Source organism: Anabas testudineus, chromosome 6, assembly GCF_900324465.2.
Source record: "Anabas testudineus chromosome 6, fAnaTes1.2, whole genome shotgun sequence".
NCBI classification, from domain to species: Eukaryota; Metazoa; Chordata; class Actinopteri; order Anabantiformes; family Anabantidae; genus Anabas; species Anabas testudineus.
In genome coordinates, this window is record NC_046615.1 from 2,160,271 (window position 1) to 2,182,003 (window position 21,733).

At 39.7% G+C, this 21,733-nt stretch overlaps 1 protein-coding gene and 1 pseudogene across 2 annotated transcripts; both read right to left on the reverse strand.

Moving 5' to 3' along the window:
- Positions 1–258: 258 nt before the first annotated feature.
- On the reverse strand, positions 259–5,936 carry LOC113165549 (annotated as a pseudogene).
- Positions 5,937–9,830: 3,894 nt separating this feature from the next.
- Positions 9,831–20,549, reverse strand: LOC113165544 (carbohydrate sulfotransferase 6-like). Of its 2 annotated transcripts, XM_026365153.1 has the most exons (3): positions 20,537–20,549; positions 13,934–16,534; positions 9,831–11,733 (listed from the first exon to the last, which is right to left on the reverse strand). In XM_026365153.1, exon 3 carries the CDS (start codon positions 11,658–11,660, stop codon positions 10,464–10,466), a length of 1,197 nt encoding a protein of 398 aa, XP_026220938.1. In that variant the 5' UTR covers positions 11,661–11,733; positions 13,934–16,534; positions 20,537–20,549; the 3' UTR covers positions 9,831–10,463. The 2 variants fall into 2 exon arrangements, with proteins under 2 accessions (XP_026220938.1, XP_026220939.1); XM_026365154.1 differs by lacking the exons at positions 13,934–16,534; positions 20,537–20,549 and adding an exon at positions 12,615–12,666.
- Positions 20,550–21,733: the final 1,184 nt, after the last annotated feature.

Below are 21,733 nucleotides of genomic sequence, written 5' to 3' on the forward strand. Positions count from 1 at the left end.
ACGCTGGTTTTGATCATCAGGTAACATGTGGGGGCATCTTTCATACTGCTTAATATTTTGCATCTTTTAGCATTTTTATGCAAGTGTGTGAAATAAAAGTCCACTCAGGCATGTAGAACTGAAACTCATATCCCATAAGATAAGGACACTTGGTTCATTAATTTTATTTTCAAAGCTAATAGTCTATTAGGTTTGTGCACTTTTGTCAACAAATGATGTACTGCCATCATAACTTAAAGACACTGTGAAACCACAAACACTTGAAACCAACTTCCAGTCACCAGCAACAGAACACGATAATTTTAATCTTTATTGTCTTAAAGTTTCTGCTTTATTAATCAATACAGATGACAAAAGAACAAACTGGCACATCTGTCAGTTGAACAGTCTTTAAGGCAGCAGCATTGTCAAGTGGCTCTTCACGCAAACTATTGGACAATAAAAATAAACACACAGTGACGTAGTACTTATGTTTCACATTGTACAAAGACACGTTTACCGTTCCGGCACTTTATAAAATGAGTGGCAACTTTTCCCCCCACTACATTTCATTAATTCCATAATAAAAAAATTACAAATGACAAGTATATACTTTTGACTGCTAGAGTTCTTTTATTGTCTCTGCTGAATAAATTATAATAACAGAACTGGTTTAGCTGTAACAGAACTAGTTCTTCATATTTCTCCAATTACCTGGAAGGGTGGTGGCTGATGCCGAAGGGAAAGAGCAGCCATCTACCAATTGTGGGACGGGTGGTTTGATTCTATGCTATTCCTGTGTCTTCAGTTACCCCGAGTGGGCCAGTGGTTTGGCAGCTTTAACCATCACTGCGTTTGTGTGAGTGAGCGTAAGCTTGAGCGGAAAAGGGTGAGAAGCAGTTTAAAGAGCTGTGATTGCCAGTAAGTTAGAAAAGGGGCTGTGTAAGTGCAGATCTGTATATAGATATGTAATATGTGTTTGTTCACAGTTGTAAAGTAATATGTGTTTGTTCACAGTTGTAAAGTAATATGTATCTGAAGCTAAATAAATACAGATAAATACAAACTTTCTATCAGTTGGTATGTCAATGCTTGAATTGTAAAATACTTCTGCTAACGTTAGAAAATTCTTCCCACAAGCTACATTAATAGAAACCCTTTATACTCAGCTACCTGGAAAACTTCAATGTTTTGGAAGCTAATGTCAAGAGCAACACACCTTGATAAAGGACCAGCATGGGTTCCTTTTAACACAGGCTAAAGAGAGCATAGATTTACATCATCAGGTCCACATCCAATATACTGTAAGTCTTCACTTTCACAGCAATGCTAAAGCCAAGTACAAGAACAAGCACTACATGTGTTGTACCACGGACACAATTATGATAGAAGCCTTTAGCCTATATGTCTCTATCCAATATCAACTATGTTGATATCAACCGCACTGCAGTGAAAAAAGTCTAATAAAGGATAGAGTGATTTTTACATTTACAGCACATATTTAGTTGATCTCTTTGGTCATGATAGTCCAGCCCACAGCACCTGATGCAATCGGATCTTGGCTCTAGACCAGCAAATAGTTGGTGTCAATCTGGAAGCAGTTTTTAAGGTTAAGAGCTAGTTCTTTACCTGTCAAAGTGTAAAACTTTGAAGAAAAAATAAAAAGTATAATATATTGTCACCATACAGTTTCAGACTTCCTATTAATAATAATTTGTGTAAAGAAATGTCTTACAATCTGGAATAAATACCTTAATTCACCTTCTAGATAAATAAATACTATTACTTTCATTACTAAAATACAGTAATGTATTGTACAGTGTAGAAATGATGTTTGCGGTCTGCGTCAGAACTCATTAAATACTTACACAACCAATAATATAATAATATGATATAATCAGCATCTCTTCATCGATCATCTCTTGATGATAATGTCTTTCTTCTTCATGTCTTAACTTTCACTTGGATGCTCTGTTTTAGTTGGTAACCAGCTGAAATGATATGGTTTCAGTAACAGACCTATGTCAAGTCTCTTCTGTTCTTTTTCACTGTTAACCATCTTGTATCCGAGCAGTGACATGGCTTCTTTACACACTTCCTGGATGCGTTTGACCTTGCTGTATGGCAGCATGGTACGCCAAGCCTGGGAGACCTCCACAGCGTTTCGGGAAGTGATTTTAAAGGCATCTTTTGGGGAGCCTCTGCCTTTTCCATGGGTCTTATTGTAGATCCATTCCTCCATCTGCCTGGTCATCTCCAGTCCTACAAACTCATACATGGAAAAGATCTCCCCAAAGTGGGTTGTGCACCAAGTCCTCATAGCGGACCATTTTGTATCTTCCATTTAAAAATGGAGGGGGCTTCAGGATGGCCCTCTCATTGATACGCATGTGGCTACGACAGATCTCCTGTAAGACTTGATACTGCACCTCACCTGCTGGAACATTTCTCTGATCTAATACAACAGCATTGTCACTCTCAAATGAGCTGGCTGACTCCTCTCTAGACCGCATCACAGCACGTGGGTCTCGGACCAAGTGGATGATGCGGAGATCTAAGTTTGGATCCTGCAAAAGTGGGTAGAGGGATTCCAGCTCAAAAAATCGCACTTCTTTTAACACCACGTGACTGTAGGTGCCACAGGCCTCCTCCACCCCCTGCAGACTCGTACCATCACACGCCTTGAGGCACTGAATATTGTTACTGAACTGGGTCCGTGGAGTAAGAGGACAGGCTGGTGGTGAGCACAGTGCTCTACTGTGACTCCACATAAACAAGGAGGAGACATTGTGTTTCTCTGGTAGGTAGGCCTCCATCACTGAGAAGTCACACTGGAAGACACTCTGTAATAGATCCCTCACAGCCATACGGTGTGCTGGAGCACCGGTTTTCTTCATTTTGGACCACACGTGCCAAGCAGGTTCCATGAGATAGAAGACAGATGGATGCTGACTGAACACCTGACCCAGGAAGGATGAACCTGATCTCCATGATGAAAGCAGCAGGACATGAACTTTATTGTTCTGGGGACTTAGCTGTGCATACCAGTCACAAAACAACACAACTGCTGCCCCCTGCAGGATCACCAGGAAAATAATGGATTTGAGATTCACTTTACAGCGAGACATAATGGTCGCAGATCACTGTCTGTATCTGGTGCTCGGTGTGTATCTCACTCTTTTTTTTTTCTGTACAGCTACTTGTTATTTCCTCTTCACAATAGACAGGGCTGCAAATAGAAGAGAAAATAGGAGAGATGAATTAAAGGAGGAAGAAAAATAAACGTTACAATGAATAGGAAATGACTCTCTCGTGTATGTAGAAAAAAAGAGGCCACTTCCTCATCTTAAAACAGTGTTTTTCAAATATTTAGTACCTTAATAATCATCTCTTTGTGATACAGCAGTAATTCTGGTGGCCCAGCCTTTGTGACATTGTCACAAATTCTCTGCCTGCTTGGTCTTTGCCCAGAACAAGTCCGGCTTAGTTAAATGGTCTGCACTTATATAGCGCTTTTTCTACCTAGCTGGTACTCAAAGCACTTTACACTGCGTCTCATTCACCCATTAACACACACAAACACACCCACATTCACACACCGATGGCAGAGCTGGTATGCAGCTGACCTGACTCACTGGGGGCAACTTGGGGTTCAGGACAAGGACACTTTGGCATGTGACGTGGCAGCAGTGAATCGAGCCACCAATCCTGTGATTGGCAGACAACTGCTCTACCTTTGGTCCACAGCTTCCCCTGTTGCCTTCTGACAAAGAGTCGTAGCTCTGTCCAGCCTAGTACACCCCTAACTCTCAGCAGCAATGGCTTCATGAATTTCTTTACAAATAAAATCATAACTATTAGAAAGAAATGATGGAGTCTAACCCTAGATATGTGACAGTTCATAAACATCAAGAAAAGGGGCGACCTCACAGTAACACACTCTAGCACAGTCCAACATCTAAACCAATATTGAAGTTTAAAACTGACCAAAAAAAAGTGAAAGATCTTACAAATATGAATGTGTATAATAGATACAAAGACACTGAACTAAAAGACCTTGAAAGGCAATTGCTTGACATTTCTCATCTTATCAGTGGGTATGTAAGAGGGGGTAGGGGAACATTCACAACAAAAGCTTCAAAATAGCACAGGTTACCTACGTCAGAACTCGTCCGCCAATGCTAATTTGAGCTGACCAACAGGTCTTTCAAGTTGTTTCACAATATTTTTCATTTCCCAGATGTACCTGTGCATTGTCACGCTGGAAAAAGGAAATGATATAGTGACCAGCAAGTTGAAAATGTGTGCGCACAGATATTCTCAAAAACCTTTGAGGTGGAGTATGATGATATAATTACTATTCAGGCTAAAGGAGGTTTGTAAACATGACGCAGATGATGCTGTTGCTACCTTACTATACTTGTTCGCAAACAGCAAGTAAATCACAAGCCTTGAGAATGAATGAACTCTTTTTTGCTCTTGTAAGGACGACTCCATCAAAAACGAATAAATCCAGAGTTTGGGACATCACAGCGACAGATCTGGCCTGGCTCAAGTCCTACTTTCGGGATGTTGTTCAAGCTATCTTGGCAAGGGGAGGTTACTACCTCTCACTAGTTCTTGTTCCTCTATTCTTTTTCATGCGTATTACACCGCTAAATTTAAAGGAACTCTTCTAATATGCCCTGTGTGATATGTTTAGAAATCACACTACATCATTTAATGGAAATGAAAATTATTAATTAACAGAGGGCTGAATTCAAATCAAAGTGGAAAAAATATGCAGCAGGTTTCTCTGTTTTATTGAAACGTCATTCCAGAAACTCGAATGGTTACTCTGGTACTGGTACCATTTTGAGTGGTACTTTCTCAGAAGTGCAGCCTGTGTTCTCTTGCCTATGCTGCCGCTTCCTGACACCAAAAAACAAACAGTTTTATAAGAGCTTAAAAAAGTTGAACACAAGAGAAATTTAATCTAAGTAGGAGAATGGGAGACAGGAATCCTACCAGCAGTGTGTGGTGTGTTTATAGAGAGATCAGGTTAAGGCGCAGACTGGTGCAGCACTTTTCACATTTTGCTCAGTTCATCTGAGACTATTTATACAAGATGGACATGATTCTGATTTAAGTCCTGTCTGTGTGGAAGAGAATTAGGGTGATCATAAAAATATTATTGGAGTTCTGACCTTTCCTCAGACTTCTGAGAAACAAAAGTTATTTCAGTTTTTAAAAGTTATTAATGAAATTAATTTGTCATTTACCTGTCATATTATTAGTGGATATTATAATCAATGTATTATATCCATAAAAACACTCATTTCAGTGTTGGACAGTTCAGTAATTCTGAATATAAGGATGTTGAAGATGTTGTTTATAGTCTCCTCTGACATCTGAACAAAGATTTCAAATAATGTCACTGTGATGAAACCACACGTGACCACAATAAAGAACTCCCTTTGCAAGCAGCATTAACATTTCCCTATTCATAGTATTAATCAGGATCTAGTTTCTGTATCATGTACACTCACAGCTAATCAAAGTCAAGTCCACAGTCCAGTGGAGACAACATCCACAGACTGAGAGGACTAAGAATGGATTTTGGATAACTAATGGATAACTTGGGGAAATGAAAGAAGAGAAAAGTCGAGCATAAACAGAGAGTACACAGACCATTAATAGAGACAAGTTTAACATTTCATAACAACCTGAATGTGTGTAGAAACTATGTACATGTTGATAAAACCTACCTTCATTCGATAATGACTTGCTCCAGGTAATCTTGTTTCCAGAGTGAACAGGAAAAACAAAATGTTACATCCTTTTATGATGTCAGAAACCAGCATTACATCACAGTTCAGCATTAGACGGTGTCATGCTGGTTCAGGTAACATATGGGGGCATCTGTCATCTGTCCTACTGCTGTGTTGGGCTCCTGTTGTATCAACACTGTTCTGTGCCTATGCAGCAGGATGGAGGACGCGTCCTCCCACCTGTTCCGGTGCCTCTCCTGGCCGGTGGGCGGGGCACCCTCAGCCCGCTGCAGCAGCAGGGGTGGTTCTAGGATCAAACCAGAGGGGGCCAGCCCTTATAAAAATGTGCCCTGCACACTGTGCCAAAAATGTTCAACCCATAATACAAGTTATGGAAATGCTGCAGTCACATGAGAGACTTGTGACGTTCCATGCAATGTGAGCTTAGCTGCTGTTGTTACTATGATCTCTTCCTTAAAATAGACAACACAAAGTCTCTAGACACAACATTAGACACTTGTGTAAACCTATAGCACAGTCACAGGTCACTAAACTCTCGACTGCATCACTTGACATTGTATTTAAACTTCATGTTGGAGAATGTGGACTTACTGCTTGCTGTACTGTTGAAGTGAAACTCCACTTTATTTCAGGGTAGAGGCATCTGTGTAGAGTGTGTAGCAGGAATGACATGACACATTTGATATCCCACTCAAGCTTACCTGAACTATATGCTAGAGAGCACGCCGGATAAAATCCAGGTTACCCCAATGCTATCTGTCTTACATTTGCATTCTCACACATATGTCACTTGTGTAGTGTCTGTGCTCAGTGTTCCCGTTCATGGTTGAAAGCAGCATATGTTGCAGCAGAACAAAGACACTGGTTAAAAGCTCATAGTAGCTTTGCTGTGAGACTGGCTTCAGAAGCAGGGGGGGTGAAGTACTTGCAGAAACGGGCTGGAAGGGGCAAGGAGTGAAGTTGTGGTACAGTCTTGAGTTTGCTTTGGTGCGACTAAATGTAGTAAATGTCAATAGTAATAGAAAGGAACAAAGTCAAAGACAAATAAGCTGATGTTTTATGTTAAAAATTCTTTACACCCCCAAATGGGAAATGTTTCACTGTCAACAGCTACCACTGAGGGGCTCATGACATTGTATTTCTAACTGCTCAAATCCAACAGAAGAAGTCCTGTTTAGGGTTTAACTGACAGATCTGCCAGTTTAATAATATCCAACAGAAGTGCAGAGGATGTTCCAGCCTTTCCAGTTATATCTAATTTATGGGAGTGGGTTGATTACAGCAGGGTTTCCCCAAATGCCCCACTCCATGTCAGCCACATTTTACGAGACAAAGAGGGAGACAGTTTTCAAATTTTAAATTCAGGATGTTACTAAAGCAAAAATGTGTTTGTTTGAGGTAAAAAAAGTCTGAGCATCTGGGAACTGTACCAAACCTTTCTACCCGTGTAGCTTTATCTTGTTCTTAGTTATGGTTATTAAAGTATAATATAAGTACTATTTTTTAACTGGACATTTTCCTTTTGTTTATTCTCACGCTGTTTTTCTGGGCGCTGGCCAAAAGCTTGGCAGTTAAAGTATCGTTACTGTGTAGTTTACAGAGTACTTGAGATACTGTGGCGTAATTACAGAAATGTTTTATATTGTACTGGTTTTAGAATTTATTTTTGCATGCTACAGCATTTTTGTCAGTGTGTAAATTTTTTTATCACTGCCTGGATGACTGAGATAAGTCCATTCAGACATCCCTAAAGTCCCTCCCATATTAAAAGTTTGTTAATTTTATTTGTAGAGTCAGAATTTTATTGAAAAAAGCTGAATGCAAAGATAACAAATCTTACTACACAATTACTAACAATTTTCAATAATTCCATTTTATTTTATTTTATTTTATCCCATTTTATTGTTTTTTGTAGTTCCCAAATTTTCCCTTGAAGTTAAAGTTGTTAAGAGAAGAAGAGCAAGACTTGATGTACAATATGTACAATAAACAGATAATAATAAAAAATAATGTTTTTAAAAAATGTATTTCACCATTACATGTTCTTCATATATAAATATATTCAAATAGCCCATGTGGTGCTGTAAAAGTGATATCAGTTACTTGCTTAGACCTTCCTAGGGAGTTGAGGCAGCAGTAGCAGAAAAACAGTAGTTAAGACTCCCGAAAACAATTAAGGTTGGGAGAGGCACCTTTGATTAACATAGGTCTTGAGCCCCCAGAGTTCCCCCTTCAGCATGCTCCTGGATTTTACTACTCTTCCCCTCAAGTCCTGACTGGGTTCAGAAACAAACTGGACAACTGGCAACTGTTTTTCTTTCCTAACAGTTGATGGATCTTCAACACTTATTCTTACACACGGTATCAGCAGCATCAAGACCAGTACTGTTTAAAATACTTTTTATTTACGAGCAACTCAGTCAGACTGATACCAGGAGAATACTAATACTGTCTTATTAGAATATTAGAATAGAATATTAGTACTGGGCTACTTAACATTCATTTTAGAGCATTTACTTAGTATGAAAAATCTAAATTGAACTTCTAATCGAGTATTATGTTTATGTTTTTTTTGTCATCTTTGGCCAACAGACGGCATCCAAACATAAATGATGAACTGTGATTGGCTCACAGACACTGTGAAGTCAGCAACACTTGCAACCAACGTCCAGTTACTAGCAAGAGAATAAAAATGTTGTCAAAAAGGTGTCAATATTTATTCAAGTATTTAGTATTGTATAGTTTCTGCTGATAAATAATTTTTAAATAATTTAAAGGCCAAACTGGCAGATCTGTCAGTTAAACCCTCTTTAGGGCAGAAACATTGTCAAGTGCACTGTAACCATGTTAATATATAGTTGTGACTCACAGCTGACTTAAATTATTCTCACTCGCTTGTGTTTCAGCAGTAGAATAACACTATTCAAAGTTTTATGGAAAACAAATGGGAAAAAATTGGATTTACAGTTTTTTTTTGTTATTTCAACACCGGACACATTATACATGCTGCACCTGTTAAAGATCATTTATTTCCTTATGCTAGTTTCTCGGAGAATTACCTGTGCCAGCAATCTATTTACAGTGCATTAAATGCCCCAAATCTAAAGCTAAAGCAACCATCTGTCTCCAGTTCCACATCGTGTATTATCAACCTATTATGAACCTTATAAAACTGACATGCTCCCCTTTTGACCAACACTAACTACTGTAGGAACCAGTTCTTTAAATTCTGGTTCTTTGGTTGGTTCAGAGTTGGTGCAGCATGTAAACCTTCTCAGAAGCTGTTTTGTTGAATTCTGTTCCCCCACTGAGATGTGTTTTCCCTTACATTACCTATTTCATTTACTGCATAGTGGAGCAGAAATACATTTAACAGATCTGATATAACACCACCTTTCTAAATGCTAGACAGAGGCACCATTCATCCATGTCTTAATGTAACTATAGACCCTTATATGGCCAACGCCATAGTTACACAATAGAGTAAAATAGAGGCAAACAGTCTATATAATGTACTGACAATATCATCTGGCCGTCTTGCTGGGTACCAGAATTAAAAAAGTAGTGGCTAAAACTTTAAATTGGATCTCATACCATTTCATAAGGCGTCCTGGCAGAAGGAAGACACCAGGTGTGTCCTAAAGCAAGACACTCCACACTAGCTCCCCGGGCCATGTATGTGGCTGCCCACTGCTCCCCCCAGGGGGATGGGTTAAATGCAGGGGACCAATTTCATTATAACATGTAAATGTGACATATGATGATTAAAGGCTTCTTCTATCACCAGTCAGGACAACTGTGGTTAGGACTGATGTGATGCAGTTAGGGATAAATGTTGTCTCTGTTGTAGGTGGACATGTGTCTAAAAGTTTTCATGGCCACCTAATGTATTATCCCAAGGTGACAGAAGGCGTTGTGTTATATGTCATCTAATGTCTGGTCACAGTATGATCATTGTGTGAGCATGTAATGGTTGAGAAATCTGTTTTCATTGGTTATAGTTAACTTATTCAAGTAACACTCGGGGTCCAGAGAGTGACTGATCATACACACTGAAATACATTTGTATTTTATTCAGTCATTGTTAAGGTACGATCCAACAAATTTGGTAAGAAGGCATGTTTATATGTAAAAGGATATGTATGGTATATTTATCCATGTCAATGCTAAGCACAACAATGAGCACCATATGTTTCGGAGTACAGTAATGCTCCTGACACAAAACATCCTTTTGTGTATCAGCATAATAATAATTAATTTCTGTTCACGATCATTAGCATTGATGAAACTAGTCACCTCAAACAAACTTAATCCACCCCTCCCCAAAAATGGCCAAACGAAACAGGCCAAGTGCACAACTCTGAGGTTACCTGGCGATTTACCGACTTTGAAGGCCAGAAATGCAGATTTTAACTGTTCAGTAATCCATTTGATTACTGCTGGCAGCAATTACCCATATAAAATTTCTGTACCCAAAAAGTTTTGTTAATTTACTTGACTTGTACAGATTTGTCGTGCAATTACTGCAAAACCTATTTTGAACCAGACTCTACTGATAGCGTGAGGTGTGTATTCATCAGAAATTAATGCATTAGCCTTGGACATCACTCAGTCTGTGATAGTGTTCTTTAAATACTTACAGCCAATAAAGCCCATGTAAATTTTAGACTTTATTCCTAATAGTCTCTTGATAATGTCTTTGTTTTTCATGTTTTAACATTTTCTTCGATGCTCTGTTTTAGTTGGTAACCAGCTGAACTGATACTGTTCCTGTGGCACCAGCAGATCTATGTCAAGTCTCTTCTGTTCTTTTTCACTGTTAACCATCTTGTACCCGAGCAGTGACATGGCTTCTTTACACACTTCCTGGATGTGTTTGACCTTGCTGTATGGCAGCATGGTACGCCAAGCCTGGGAGACCTCCACAGCGTTTCGGGAAATTATTTTAAAGGCATCTTCCGGGAATCCTTTGCCTTTTCCATGGGTCACATTGTAGATCCAATCCCCCATCTGCCTGGTCATTTCCAGTCCTACAAACTCATACATTGAAAAGATCTCCCCAAGTGGGTCACGTGCCATGTCCTCATAGCGGACCATTTTGTATCTGCCCTTTAAAAATGGAGGGGGCTTCAGGATGGCCCTCTCATTGATACGCATGTGGCTACGACAGATCTCCTGTAGGACTTGATACTGCACCTCACCTGCTGGAACATGACTCTGATCTAATACAACAGCATTGTCACTCTCAAATGAGCTGGCTGACTCCTCTCTAGACCGCATCACAGCACGTGGGTCTCGGACCAAGTGGATGATGCGCAGATCTAAGTTTGGATCCTGCAAAAGTGGGTAGAGGGATTCCAGTTCCAAAAAACGCACTTCTTTTAACACCACGTGACTGTAAGTGCCACACGCCTCCTCCACCCCCTTCAGACTTGTACCTTTACACACCTCGTAGCACTGAGTCTGGTTACTGAACTGGGTCCGTGGAGTAAGAGGACAGGCTGGTGGTGAGCACAGTGCTCTACTTTGACTCCACATAAACAAGGAGGAGACATTGTGTTTCTCTGGTAGGTAGGCCTCCATCACTGAGAAGTCACACTGAAAGAGGCTTTGTAATAGATCCCTCACAGCCATGCGGTGTGCTGGAGCACCGGTTTTCTTCAGTTTGGTCCACACGTGCCAAGCAGGTTCCATGAGATAGAAGACAGATGGGTGCTGACTGAACACCTGACCCAGCAAGGATGAACCTGATCTCCATGATGAAAGCAGCAGGACATGAACTTTGTGGTTGGAGTGGATAACGCTGCAGGGACCTAGCTGGACATACCAGCCACAAAACAGCACAACTGCTGCCCCCTGCAGGATGACCAGTAAAAACACGGTGCTGAGGTTCAATTTGCAGCCAGACATGATGGCTGCAAATCGCTTTCAGTTTCTGGTGTGCTGTGTTTTTTTTCCTCTCTGTGGCTTAGTGTGTCTTCTTCTGCAGAGGAAAAAAAGAGAGATTAATTAAAGAAGAAAGAAAGAGAGAGAAATGGCCATGTTGAACAGGAAATGTGTGTTTCTCTCATAGGTTATGTAAAGTGATTAGAACATGTCAGCTCCATTTCACTTAAGACCACATTGTTGGTTGAAGAAGGAGAGGGGGCAGAAGGGTTCGTGGACAGAGAGAGATAAGGAAAGGCAGGAAAAATAGGATGAGAAATGGCTGTAGTCAACACTTACTTCCAGAAGAGAGAGGAACACAGAGTGACATACAAGAGTGGAGGTAGGAGTACACAGGTGGACTACATCATATGTAGACGAGGTCATTTGAGAGAGGTTAGTGACTGCAAAGTGGTGGTAGGAGAGAATGTAGCCAGACAGCACCGCATGGTGGTGTGCAAGATGACTCTGGAGGTCAGGAAGAAGAAGAGAGGGAAGACAGAAAAGTGGTGGAAGTTAAAGAATGAAGAAACTTGTGAGGAATTCAGACAGAAGTTGAGACAGGTTCTGGGTGGTCAGGATGAGCTTCCAGATGACTGGGAAACTACAGCAGAAGTTATCAGGGAAACAGGTAGGAAGGTGCTAGGTGTGTCATCTGGAAAGAGGAAAGAAGGTAAAGACACTTGGTGGTGGAATGAGGAAGTACAGGAATGCATCCAGAGGAAGAGGTTAGCTAGAAAGTGCTAACAACCCAGGAGAGTGTGCAGAAAAGATGGAAGGAGTATTTTGAGGAGCTGATGAATGAGGAAAATGACAGGGAAAGAAGGGAGGAAGATGTGGATGTTGTGGAGCAGGAAGTAGCAGAGATTGGAAAGGATGAGGTTAGGAAGGCTCTGAAAAGGATAAAGAATGGAAAGGCTGTTGGTCCTGATGACGTACCTGTGGATGTGTGGAAGTGCTTAGGAGAGGCAGCAGTGGAGTTTCTAACCAGTTTGTTCAATAGGATTCTAGAGAGTGAGAAGATGCCTGAGGAATGGAGGAGAAGCGTTCTGGTTCCGATCTTTAAGAACAAGGGTGACACGCAGAACTGCAGCAACTATAGAGGAATAAAGTTGATGAGCCACACAATGAAGCTGCGGGAAAGAGTAGTGGAAGCCAGGCTTAGGAAGAAGGTGGAGATTTGTGAGCAAAAGTATGGTTTCATGCCCCGTAAGAGCACCACTGATACCATTTTTGCATGTTGATGGAAAAGTACAGAGATGGTCAGAAGGAGCTGCATTGTGTCTTTGTAGATTTAGAGAAGGCGTATGACAGGGTGCCGAGGGAGGAGCTGTGGTACTGTATGAGGTCGTCGGGAGTGGCAGAGAAGTACGTCAGAGTAGTTCAGGACATGTATGAGAGAAGTATGACGGTGGTGAGATGTGCTGTAGGTCAGACAGAGGAGTTCAAGGTGGAGGCGGGACTACACCAAGGATCAGCTTTGAGTCCCTTCTTGTTTGCTATGTTGATGGACAGGCTGACAGATGAGGTCAGACAGGAATCTCCCTGGACAATGATGTTTGCGGATGACATTGTGATTTGCAGTGAGAGTAGAGAGCAGGTAGAGGAACAGCTGGAGAGGTGGAGGTTTGCTCTGGAAAGAAGAGGCATGAAGGTCAGTCGTAGTAAGACAGAATACATGTGTCTGAACGAGAGGGATCAGGGTAGAAATGTTAGGTTACAGGGGGCTGAGGTGAAGAAGGTGCAGGAGTTTAAGTACTTGGGTTCAACAGTTCAGTGTGATGGGGAGTGTGGAAAAGAGGTGAAGAGGCGAGTGCAGGCAGGTTGGAGCGGGTGGAGGAAAGTGTCAGGAGTGTTGTGTGACAGAAGAGTGTCAGCAAGATTCAAAGGAAAGGTGTACAAGACAGTGGTGAGACCAGCTCTGCTCTATGGGTTAGAGACGGTAGCAGTGAGAAAGAGACAAGAGGCTGAGATGGAGGTAGCAGAGATGAAGATGTTGAGGTTCTCCTTAGGAGTGACCAGGTTAGACAGAATAAGGAACGAGTACATCAGAGGGACGGCTCACGTTGCCTGTGTTAGCGACAAAGTCAGAGAGGCCAGACTGAGATGGTTCGGACAAAGAGAAAAGGACAATTGAGGTTTATTTTGTTTTTTGATTATGACCACTGCAGTTCATCGTGTGAATTCTTTCAGCTTTATCACCGGAAACATGGACATTGAACACAGTAATTAATTATGAAATTCTGATCTTCTCATACCTTTGTGTGAAAAGAAAAAAAAAAGAAGGCACAGTGGTGTGAAGGACTGTTCTCGAAAGCTCCCAGAGGGCGACTGAGATCACTGCTCACTGAGCTGATCCATGCAGGCGTACATAATCTGTTGTGCTGACTGAACAAGCCCTGACATGAGCTCCTTCAGTTCACCACTAAACATCATGATGCACCCCCCGTTCCTCTATTTTTACTATGCTCTCTTTTTTATCACTCAGTCTCAGTTCTCTTCTACAGCTGCTACTGTTCACACCAAACTTTAAGACACTATTCAGTCTTCAGTGACATATTCACCTCAAACCCTCTGTTGTAATGCTAAGCCACATCTCACTGTATCAGTAAACCTCAGCTCTAAATGTAACCCACCCATGCCACACTTTTTAAATGGGTGGATGCAGATGTCCAAAGAGCACTAAATTATCTTTAAGTTAGTCAGTATCTTGCCCGTTTTGGCACTTTGGCATTTGACAGAAGCAGCTGGGAATCGAACCACCGATCCCATGATTGGCAGAAACTACTCTATCTGTTGAGCCAAAAAATATATTGAGACGAGATGGGGGACCAGAGAACAGGCAAAGGGAAACGCCGACCTGCTTAGCATTGTAGTGAGGGCTTGCATTGCGTGTAAGTGTGGCATGGCGCGACCTAGAGTGTCCTAACTCAGAGTGGGCCACCTAGTCCTGGGGATCTTCTCTGGGGCTGGATTCCAATAAACATCAGCAAAGTGAGAACTTATTTCTGCATTTCTGCAGGTGCCACAACAGTCAGCCTAGCCAGCTAGCTCCGACTTTCTACCTTCCTTGACATTTATGGCCTTTATTGGAAAGAGGTGATTAACAAGGGTATCACATGTGGGCTTAAAGGACATCATTCTCATTGCTCACATTTAAACATTCACCCCAGAGGTAGCATGTACCCAAAAATCAAAACTGACTTTCACTCAAGTATCTTCTGTTAAGCAACTGAGCACCTGTGTTATCTACATTACCTGGAGAGATCCAGATGACATTCAAATTCCCTTTGAGACTTCAAAGGTTCTACAGTTTGACATTAGATTTGTTCTTAATTCTTACACAGACATGAAACTTCAGTCCAGTTCAGAAAATCAAGTGATCATCATTGTTGGTGTCTGATGTCCTACTATTAACTACGTAATGTTGTACACTCACAGGTATTTCATTATTTACATGTGTACAATCTAATGCAATCCAATACAGCGGCTTTGCTATGAATTTGTTTAGGATAAAGTTACACTAGGCATTGTTTTGTTGTCATTCTAAACACTAAAACTTAACTAACTATACATTCAACTCCTGGTAAAAAACACAACTACATCTGAAAACCTGATATTGTCATTTCTAAAATGAAAAACTATTAGTAAATTGTCAAAATAGTTGATGATACATTTTCTGTCTATTCATCAATCCCTTAATTGTTGCAGCTGCAGACATGAACTCACTGTGTTTTTTATGTTACTTCACTGAATCAATAAATAAAGGGAATGGAATGCTCAGCCCCACAGGGCACTGCACCCTGTGGGGCTGAGTATACCAATATTCCCATGACCTTGTTCTTCTTTCCATGGTCTGTTAAAAGTTACAATAGTGAGCTCTTGGCAAAATAATAGAGGCCTGTATGTTGTGGTACAGAACTATGGAGAAAGTAATATTTTTGAAATTACTACTACCAGCCTATGGTTGCAGAAAATATGAATAAGCTTGTGTTTACATGGAGATTTGCATTGTGTGAAAAAAAACTGGCCATCTTCTATTTGAATGGGGCAGAGACACCACAATAGGTAATTTGCACACGGCATCACGCAAATGTGTTACTGTGGTGAGAACTGCAGCCGGAGGGCAGGGAGTGATAGTTCTTCGAAAACACTGTCACAAACTGTTACCTGTGGCTTGCATAATTTCAGTTCTTGTTTTTTTCCCTCTGGAATGTGATAAACTGAACAACAACATATATTTTCTAACAATCTGCAGAACTTTAACTCTAACATTCAAATTGTGATTTGGTGCTTTATGAATAAAGTTAAAGTAGCTAAAATTGTCAATCATCATGATTTTCCATTGTTACCTACTCTTGTAATATGCATTTGATTCGTCAAAACACCTGCCACTAACATACATTGTGTTTTGATTCAAATTCAGATTAACAGTCTCATAAAACTTGTTTTCACATAGTTTTTTATGAAATTGCTGTGAGCTATTAATGCAGCTGTAGAGTAAGTGTAGCTAATCTACGTACTGGTTTTTCACTTTACTGTTGAAATGATTCACCTTGATCACTGAAAAGCAAATTATTAGTATAATTATGCAATTTTGAATGGTTTAGTCCAGACTTAGAAATGGAACTAGTTCGTTGTATTTGGCTATAAATAGAATACCCATTTGGTTATGATAATAAAAAAAAATGAAATTTGCATTTACATTTGCTAATATTAACATAAACGTTTGAACTAGGTATGGAAAAAAATTGTTTTTGACAGGTACAGACATTAAAATACTACAGTCAAAGACAGACCTTGTGTCTTTGCAGTTGATCTGATTTAATGTAACTAACCAATATAAGTTGTATGAACTACTGTGGGGTGGCTGTGGGTCAATAGGTAGAGCAGTTGTTTGCATCGTAGGATCGGTGGTTTGATTCCCAGCTGCCATGTCACATGCCAAAGTGTTCTTGGTAGAAATGCCAATCATAGACATGTAAAAAAATAAATTAAAATGCTTAAAAGTCTTAATTTAACAAACAAATTTCTATTGTTGCAGGTTTTCTGCTGAATCACCGTTTTATTCTACAGTAAAAGATAATTATATTGTCTGTACAAAGTCTGTAAATGCTACTAATTTTAAATAAGTATTAATATCATTATTTATTATTTAGAAATACAGATGGACTCCTGCTGTATATAAAATAAACCTGCAGTAATATTTTGTAATAGTTCATAACTGTGCGTTATTCTTATGAAATGTTATTTACTGTGACAACGTGGATATAATAAAGTTCTAATGTCACTGACCTCCAGCTTGGAGTTTTGGGGCTTTAGTTTGAAATATATATAGAATGGATAAAACAAATTTACAGTACTAAAGCTGCTTAACTTTGCTTGCATGGTGGAAGGAGGGGCGGAGTAATCTAAACCAGGTAAATTATTTATGGAAAGGAAAGTCCCAGTGTTTCCTCACATGACCCCACACTATGAAGCACTTAATTACATAATGACAGTAAAGCGTCTCGGCTGCGAAGTGCAGCCTGTGTTCTCTGCCTATGCTGCTGCTTCCTGACAACAAAAAACAAACTGTTGTGTGAGAGTTTAAAAATGTTGAAGATGAGAGAAATTTACTCTAAGTAGGAGAAAGGGAGACGGGAATCCTACCAGCAATGTGTGGTGTGTTTATCGAGCAAAGAAAAGAAAGAAAAGAGACCAGGTTAAGGTGGAGACCTGTACTGTTCTGTCTGTGCCGAAGAGGATTAGGGTGATCATAAAATATTATTGGAGTTCTTTCATAAGAATTCTGAGAAACAAAAGTTATTCAGGTTTTTAAAAGTTATTAATTAAATTAATTTGTCATTTACCTGTCATATTAGTCTGGATATTAGAAACAATGTATTATATCCATAAAAACTGTTAATTAGTTGTTGTATGTGCACAGAGAAGGTGAATCTTACCTTATTCCAGTGTTGGACAGTTCAGTAATTCTGAATTCTGAAAGTCTCATCTGATGTCTGAACAAAGAATTCAACTGGCAGGGATGTCAGTGTGATGAAACCACACGTGATCACAATAAATAACTCTCTTATTTCCCTATTCATAATATTAATCAGGATCTAGTTACTGTATGATCTGTTTTCAATATTAAGCTTTGTCACAGCTAATCAAAGTCAAGTCCACAGTCCAGTGGAGACAACATCCACAGAGAGACTGAGAGGCCGGAGACCGAGGGAAATAAAAGAAGAGAAAAAGTGAGTAGTACATAGACCAACACTGCGACAACCTGAGTGTGTGTGGAAATTACGTACATGTTGATAAAACCTCTACAACCTAGCAACACACCTACCTTCATTCAATAATGACTAGCCCCAGGTAATCTTGTCTCCAGAGTGAACAGGAAAAACAAAATATAACATCCTTTCATGAATTAGAAAACACACAAAGCCATCCCACATGAAGCTGCATTACATCACAGTTCAGTATCGGACAGGTGTCACGCTGGTTTTGAAGATCAGGTAAAATGTGGGGGGTTCTGTCATCTGTCCTACCGCTGTGTCAGGCTCCTGTCGTATCAACACGGTTCTGTCCCTCTTGCTCAGCTGCAGCTCGTCGCCAACAGTGTCAAGTTACCATGAACACAGAACTTCCGGTCCCAAGTTCACAAGTTAAATCATCATTCAGCCACATGTTGCAAACGCCTGGAGCATTGAAAAGAATCCAAGTCAAAGACAATTGTGTAGATTGTGAAACATTTGACCAACAAATTAGCTGCTTTATTTTGTAAATCAAGTAAACTGTGAGGGTTTCATTGTTAGGAGTGTAAGGGACCAAGCAGCCAGGCAAGAGGAAACACAGGTGGATTGTCAAAAAAAGTGAAAGGAAAATTACACATATTTAAGAACTCTTAGGGCCCATAAAAGAGGTCAACAAAAGAAACTACACTCAACAAAGTAGACTAGACAAACATAATTTCAACTAAATAAACCGACTAACAAAAATTAACTGACCTACCGAAAAGAACACACAAGATAAACATATATAATGGCTGATCAGACCATTTGACACACAAGGGGGTAAGTACAAACAAACAATACTAATAAAACAGTACAACATCACAGTCAGTCCTTTCAGTTGTAAATAATTAAACAATTCATCAAAAATAACTCCCTCAACAAAGGACTAATATTAACATAGATTAACATAGTACACAACATGCCAACCTAAAGTCCCCCTCACAGGTGGTAGACTATGGTACAGTCCAATGAGCCTCTTCCTGTATAAAACGTCTGTATTCAGGGTCGCGTCCTTTGCAGCAGCCGCAGCAGCAGCCGCAGCCGCAGCCGCAGCAGCAGCCGCAGCCGCAGCCGCAGCAGCAGCCGCAGCAGCAGCAGCAGCCTACTAGCCTCAGCAACCTCTGCACTGGTAACTCAAAATAATATATTTTAACAAAGGCAAGAATTATTAAACATAAGTGTGACAGTACAGAAGATAATTAAATGTGTGCACTACAAATATAAATTAATGTACTGGCAAACAAACTAAATAAAGTCCATTAAATAAACTTTGACTGTTTTCTTTCTTTACCTTCTAAATGTATAAACTGAATATGGTGGTCCAAGTATATAAATCTAAACCAATACCAATACCTGAGGATTACCCACAGTGTGTGGCAGCAAGTGCGGCCATCACAGCAGCTTCTCACATTGAATTTTCAACAGCTCAAAGCTCCAAACACATCTTTAACTAATGGTTCTATTTCTGTTGGTTTGTGTAGGTCCACTCTTCAACAACCAAAGCATCAGTAAAAGAGGACAGAAAGGATCAGAGTTTCCAGTCTCGTGTCCTCACAGACATTAGAATCAAATAAGACTGCACCTTTGATTAACTTTGGTTAACCCGCTTCAGCTTCTGCCTTCAAGCAGAAAATATTTTCCCTTCTTTCACTGATCTTTGGCCCTAACAGTGTTTTCACACATGTTATCAACAGAACTTTACTTAACTTAACTAAATTGCTGAGTTTGTAAAACTGACAGTTTGACAGTTTTGACAGTTGACTGTTCAGGCACTTAATAAATGAGTGTCATCTTTTTTCCAGAGTTTCTCATTAATTCCACAGTAAAAACATTACATGACATCATGGCATTGTTCGTCATTTATTTTGTTTATTTATTCATTATCTTTAGTTGGGAATTGGTCAGTTTATCCACACATACACTAAACACACATTAAAATAAGCAGGAGTTTGAAAGAAAAGTGGATTTTATAACACAAAATTGAGCAGATGTAGATGTTGAACTATTATAGCAAAGATTAGCATAATAATACATAATATCTACAAGCATTATAAAAGTTACAACGTGGCAATTCCACAGTTTAGTGTTGAACTCGGTGAGTAAAATAACCATGTTGATATTATGTACTCTGCATGTGACTCATTAAATGAATTCACTGTCTGCTTGCGATCACTGAAGAGTGATTTGTTTAGCACGCATTGTTTCACAATTTTCACAGAACAGGTTTTTCCCTTTGGAATGTTCCAGTAAATGTTAGTGACTCACACACATACACAGGACACTGTGCACTCAGTCTGCAGAGTCAGTTCGTTTCACATCCTGAGTATTCACAACCCTACAACTCACTCATCTTTAGTACGGTAGTTTCAGGTTTTACTGCCCATTTCAACACAGAGAATGGAGTGTATTATATTGATCTAATATTTAACTTCTCCTTATTACTTACGTAAACATTATCTTACAGATTTCTGTCATCCTGTAAAGACTGCACTTAATAATCAAAATAACATGTATGTATGAAACAGCATTCCAATAACAGAGCTCTAAATACATTATGAACATTATAAAGCTGACACAGACCTTTTTAAACAAAATGAACTAGGTGCTTTTCTCAATTCAGAGTTTGTTCAGCTTAGAATAATATTATTAAAATAATATTAATAATAAAATTATAATAATAAACTGGACAGAGTAGAAGAACCAAGTGAGTAATCTAACCAGAAATGGATGGTGTGATTCTGACTGATGTTTACTTACTTCAGAGGTGAGTATGGGCGGTGTCTGATCTGCTGTGGAGGGAGTGGCCAGCGAACCAGGGGATTCTTGGAGCTGTAGTCTCAGTTGGCAAGATTACAGATGCATGTCGTCAATTGACAAGCAAGGTTATTTAAATACAAAGTAATACAATACAAATGATGGGAGCGCTCGACAAAAAGTCGAGATAACAAAAAGTGTGGTGATCACCTTAAAAATGGTTTTTAAAAATGGATTAAAACCACAACTATGACAAGGCTAGGTCGAAAATTCATGAGGCAGAGGCACAGAGGTCCAGGTAGGTTTCCTCCTTCTTCTGCTTGTATCATTACCTAAATAGAATGGAATTGGTTGATTCTATTAGCGACACCCCTTTAATGAGATAACGAGATGATGTCCCTTCCTAAATCACAGGACTCCCAGCTAGAATTTTTTAGTTTTCCTAGGATGTTTGAGAATACGGCCCCAGATCTCAATGGGGGGAAAAATCATACTGATATGGACTGGGAAATGTGTTAGGAGGGAAAGGATGCCTCATCCTTTCATGGAAATATAAATGACCAACCTACTGAAAATCAAAGACACAGAAAAAAGTGTAAAACTAGTGCAGCAGCAACTAGTGCAGTCCTTTTGCTGACATTTCATTGCAGCAATAAAAAATTATGCTTAGTAGTTTTTATGGCTCCCACATGCTTGTAACGTGCCTGACAGCTAAGGTGAACCATGAGGAACCCAACGCACACTGCACAAGCAGAGGGTCTGACTGTGCTTCCAAAGATTTCATGATGATAGCTATGATGATGTTTCTTAACACATTATCTATTCAATTCAATTTTATTTCTATAACACCAAATCATAACAGAAGTTGTTTCAAGGCACCTGAAAGTGTAAGGTTTAAGACCTTACAAAGTATAATTGTGTAAGAATTATATAGAAAACCCAACAATCTTATTTGAGCAAACAATAAGCAACAGAAAAACTCCCTATAGAGGAAGGAACGTCCAGCAGAACCAGTCTTTTATG

Coding starts and splice junctions, on each gene's coding strand:
- LOC113165544 (XM_026365153.1), bottom strand. CDS start 11,660: ATGTCTGGCTGCAAATTGAACCTCAGCACCGTGTTTTTACTGGTCATC.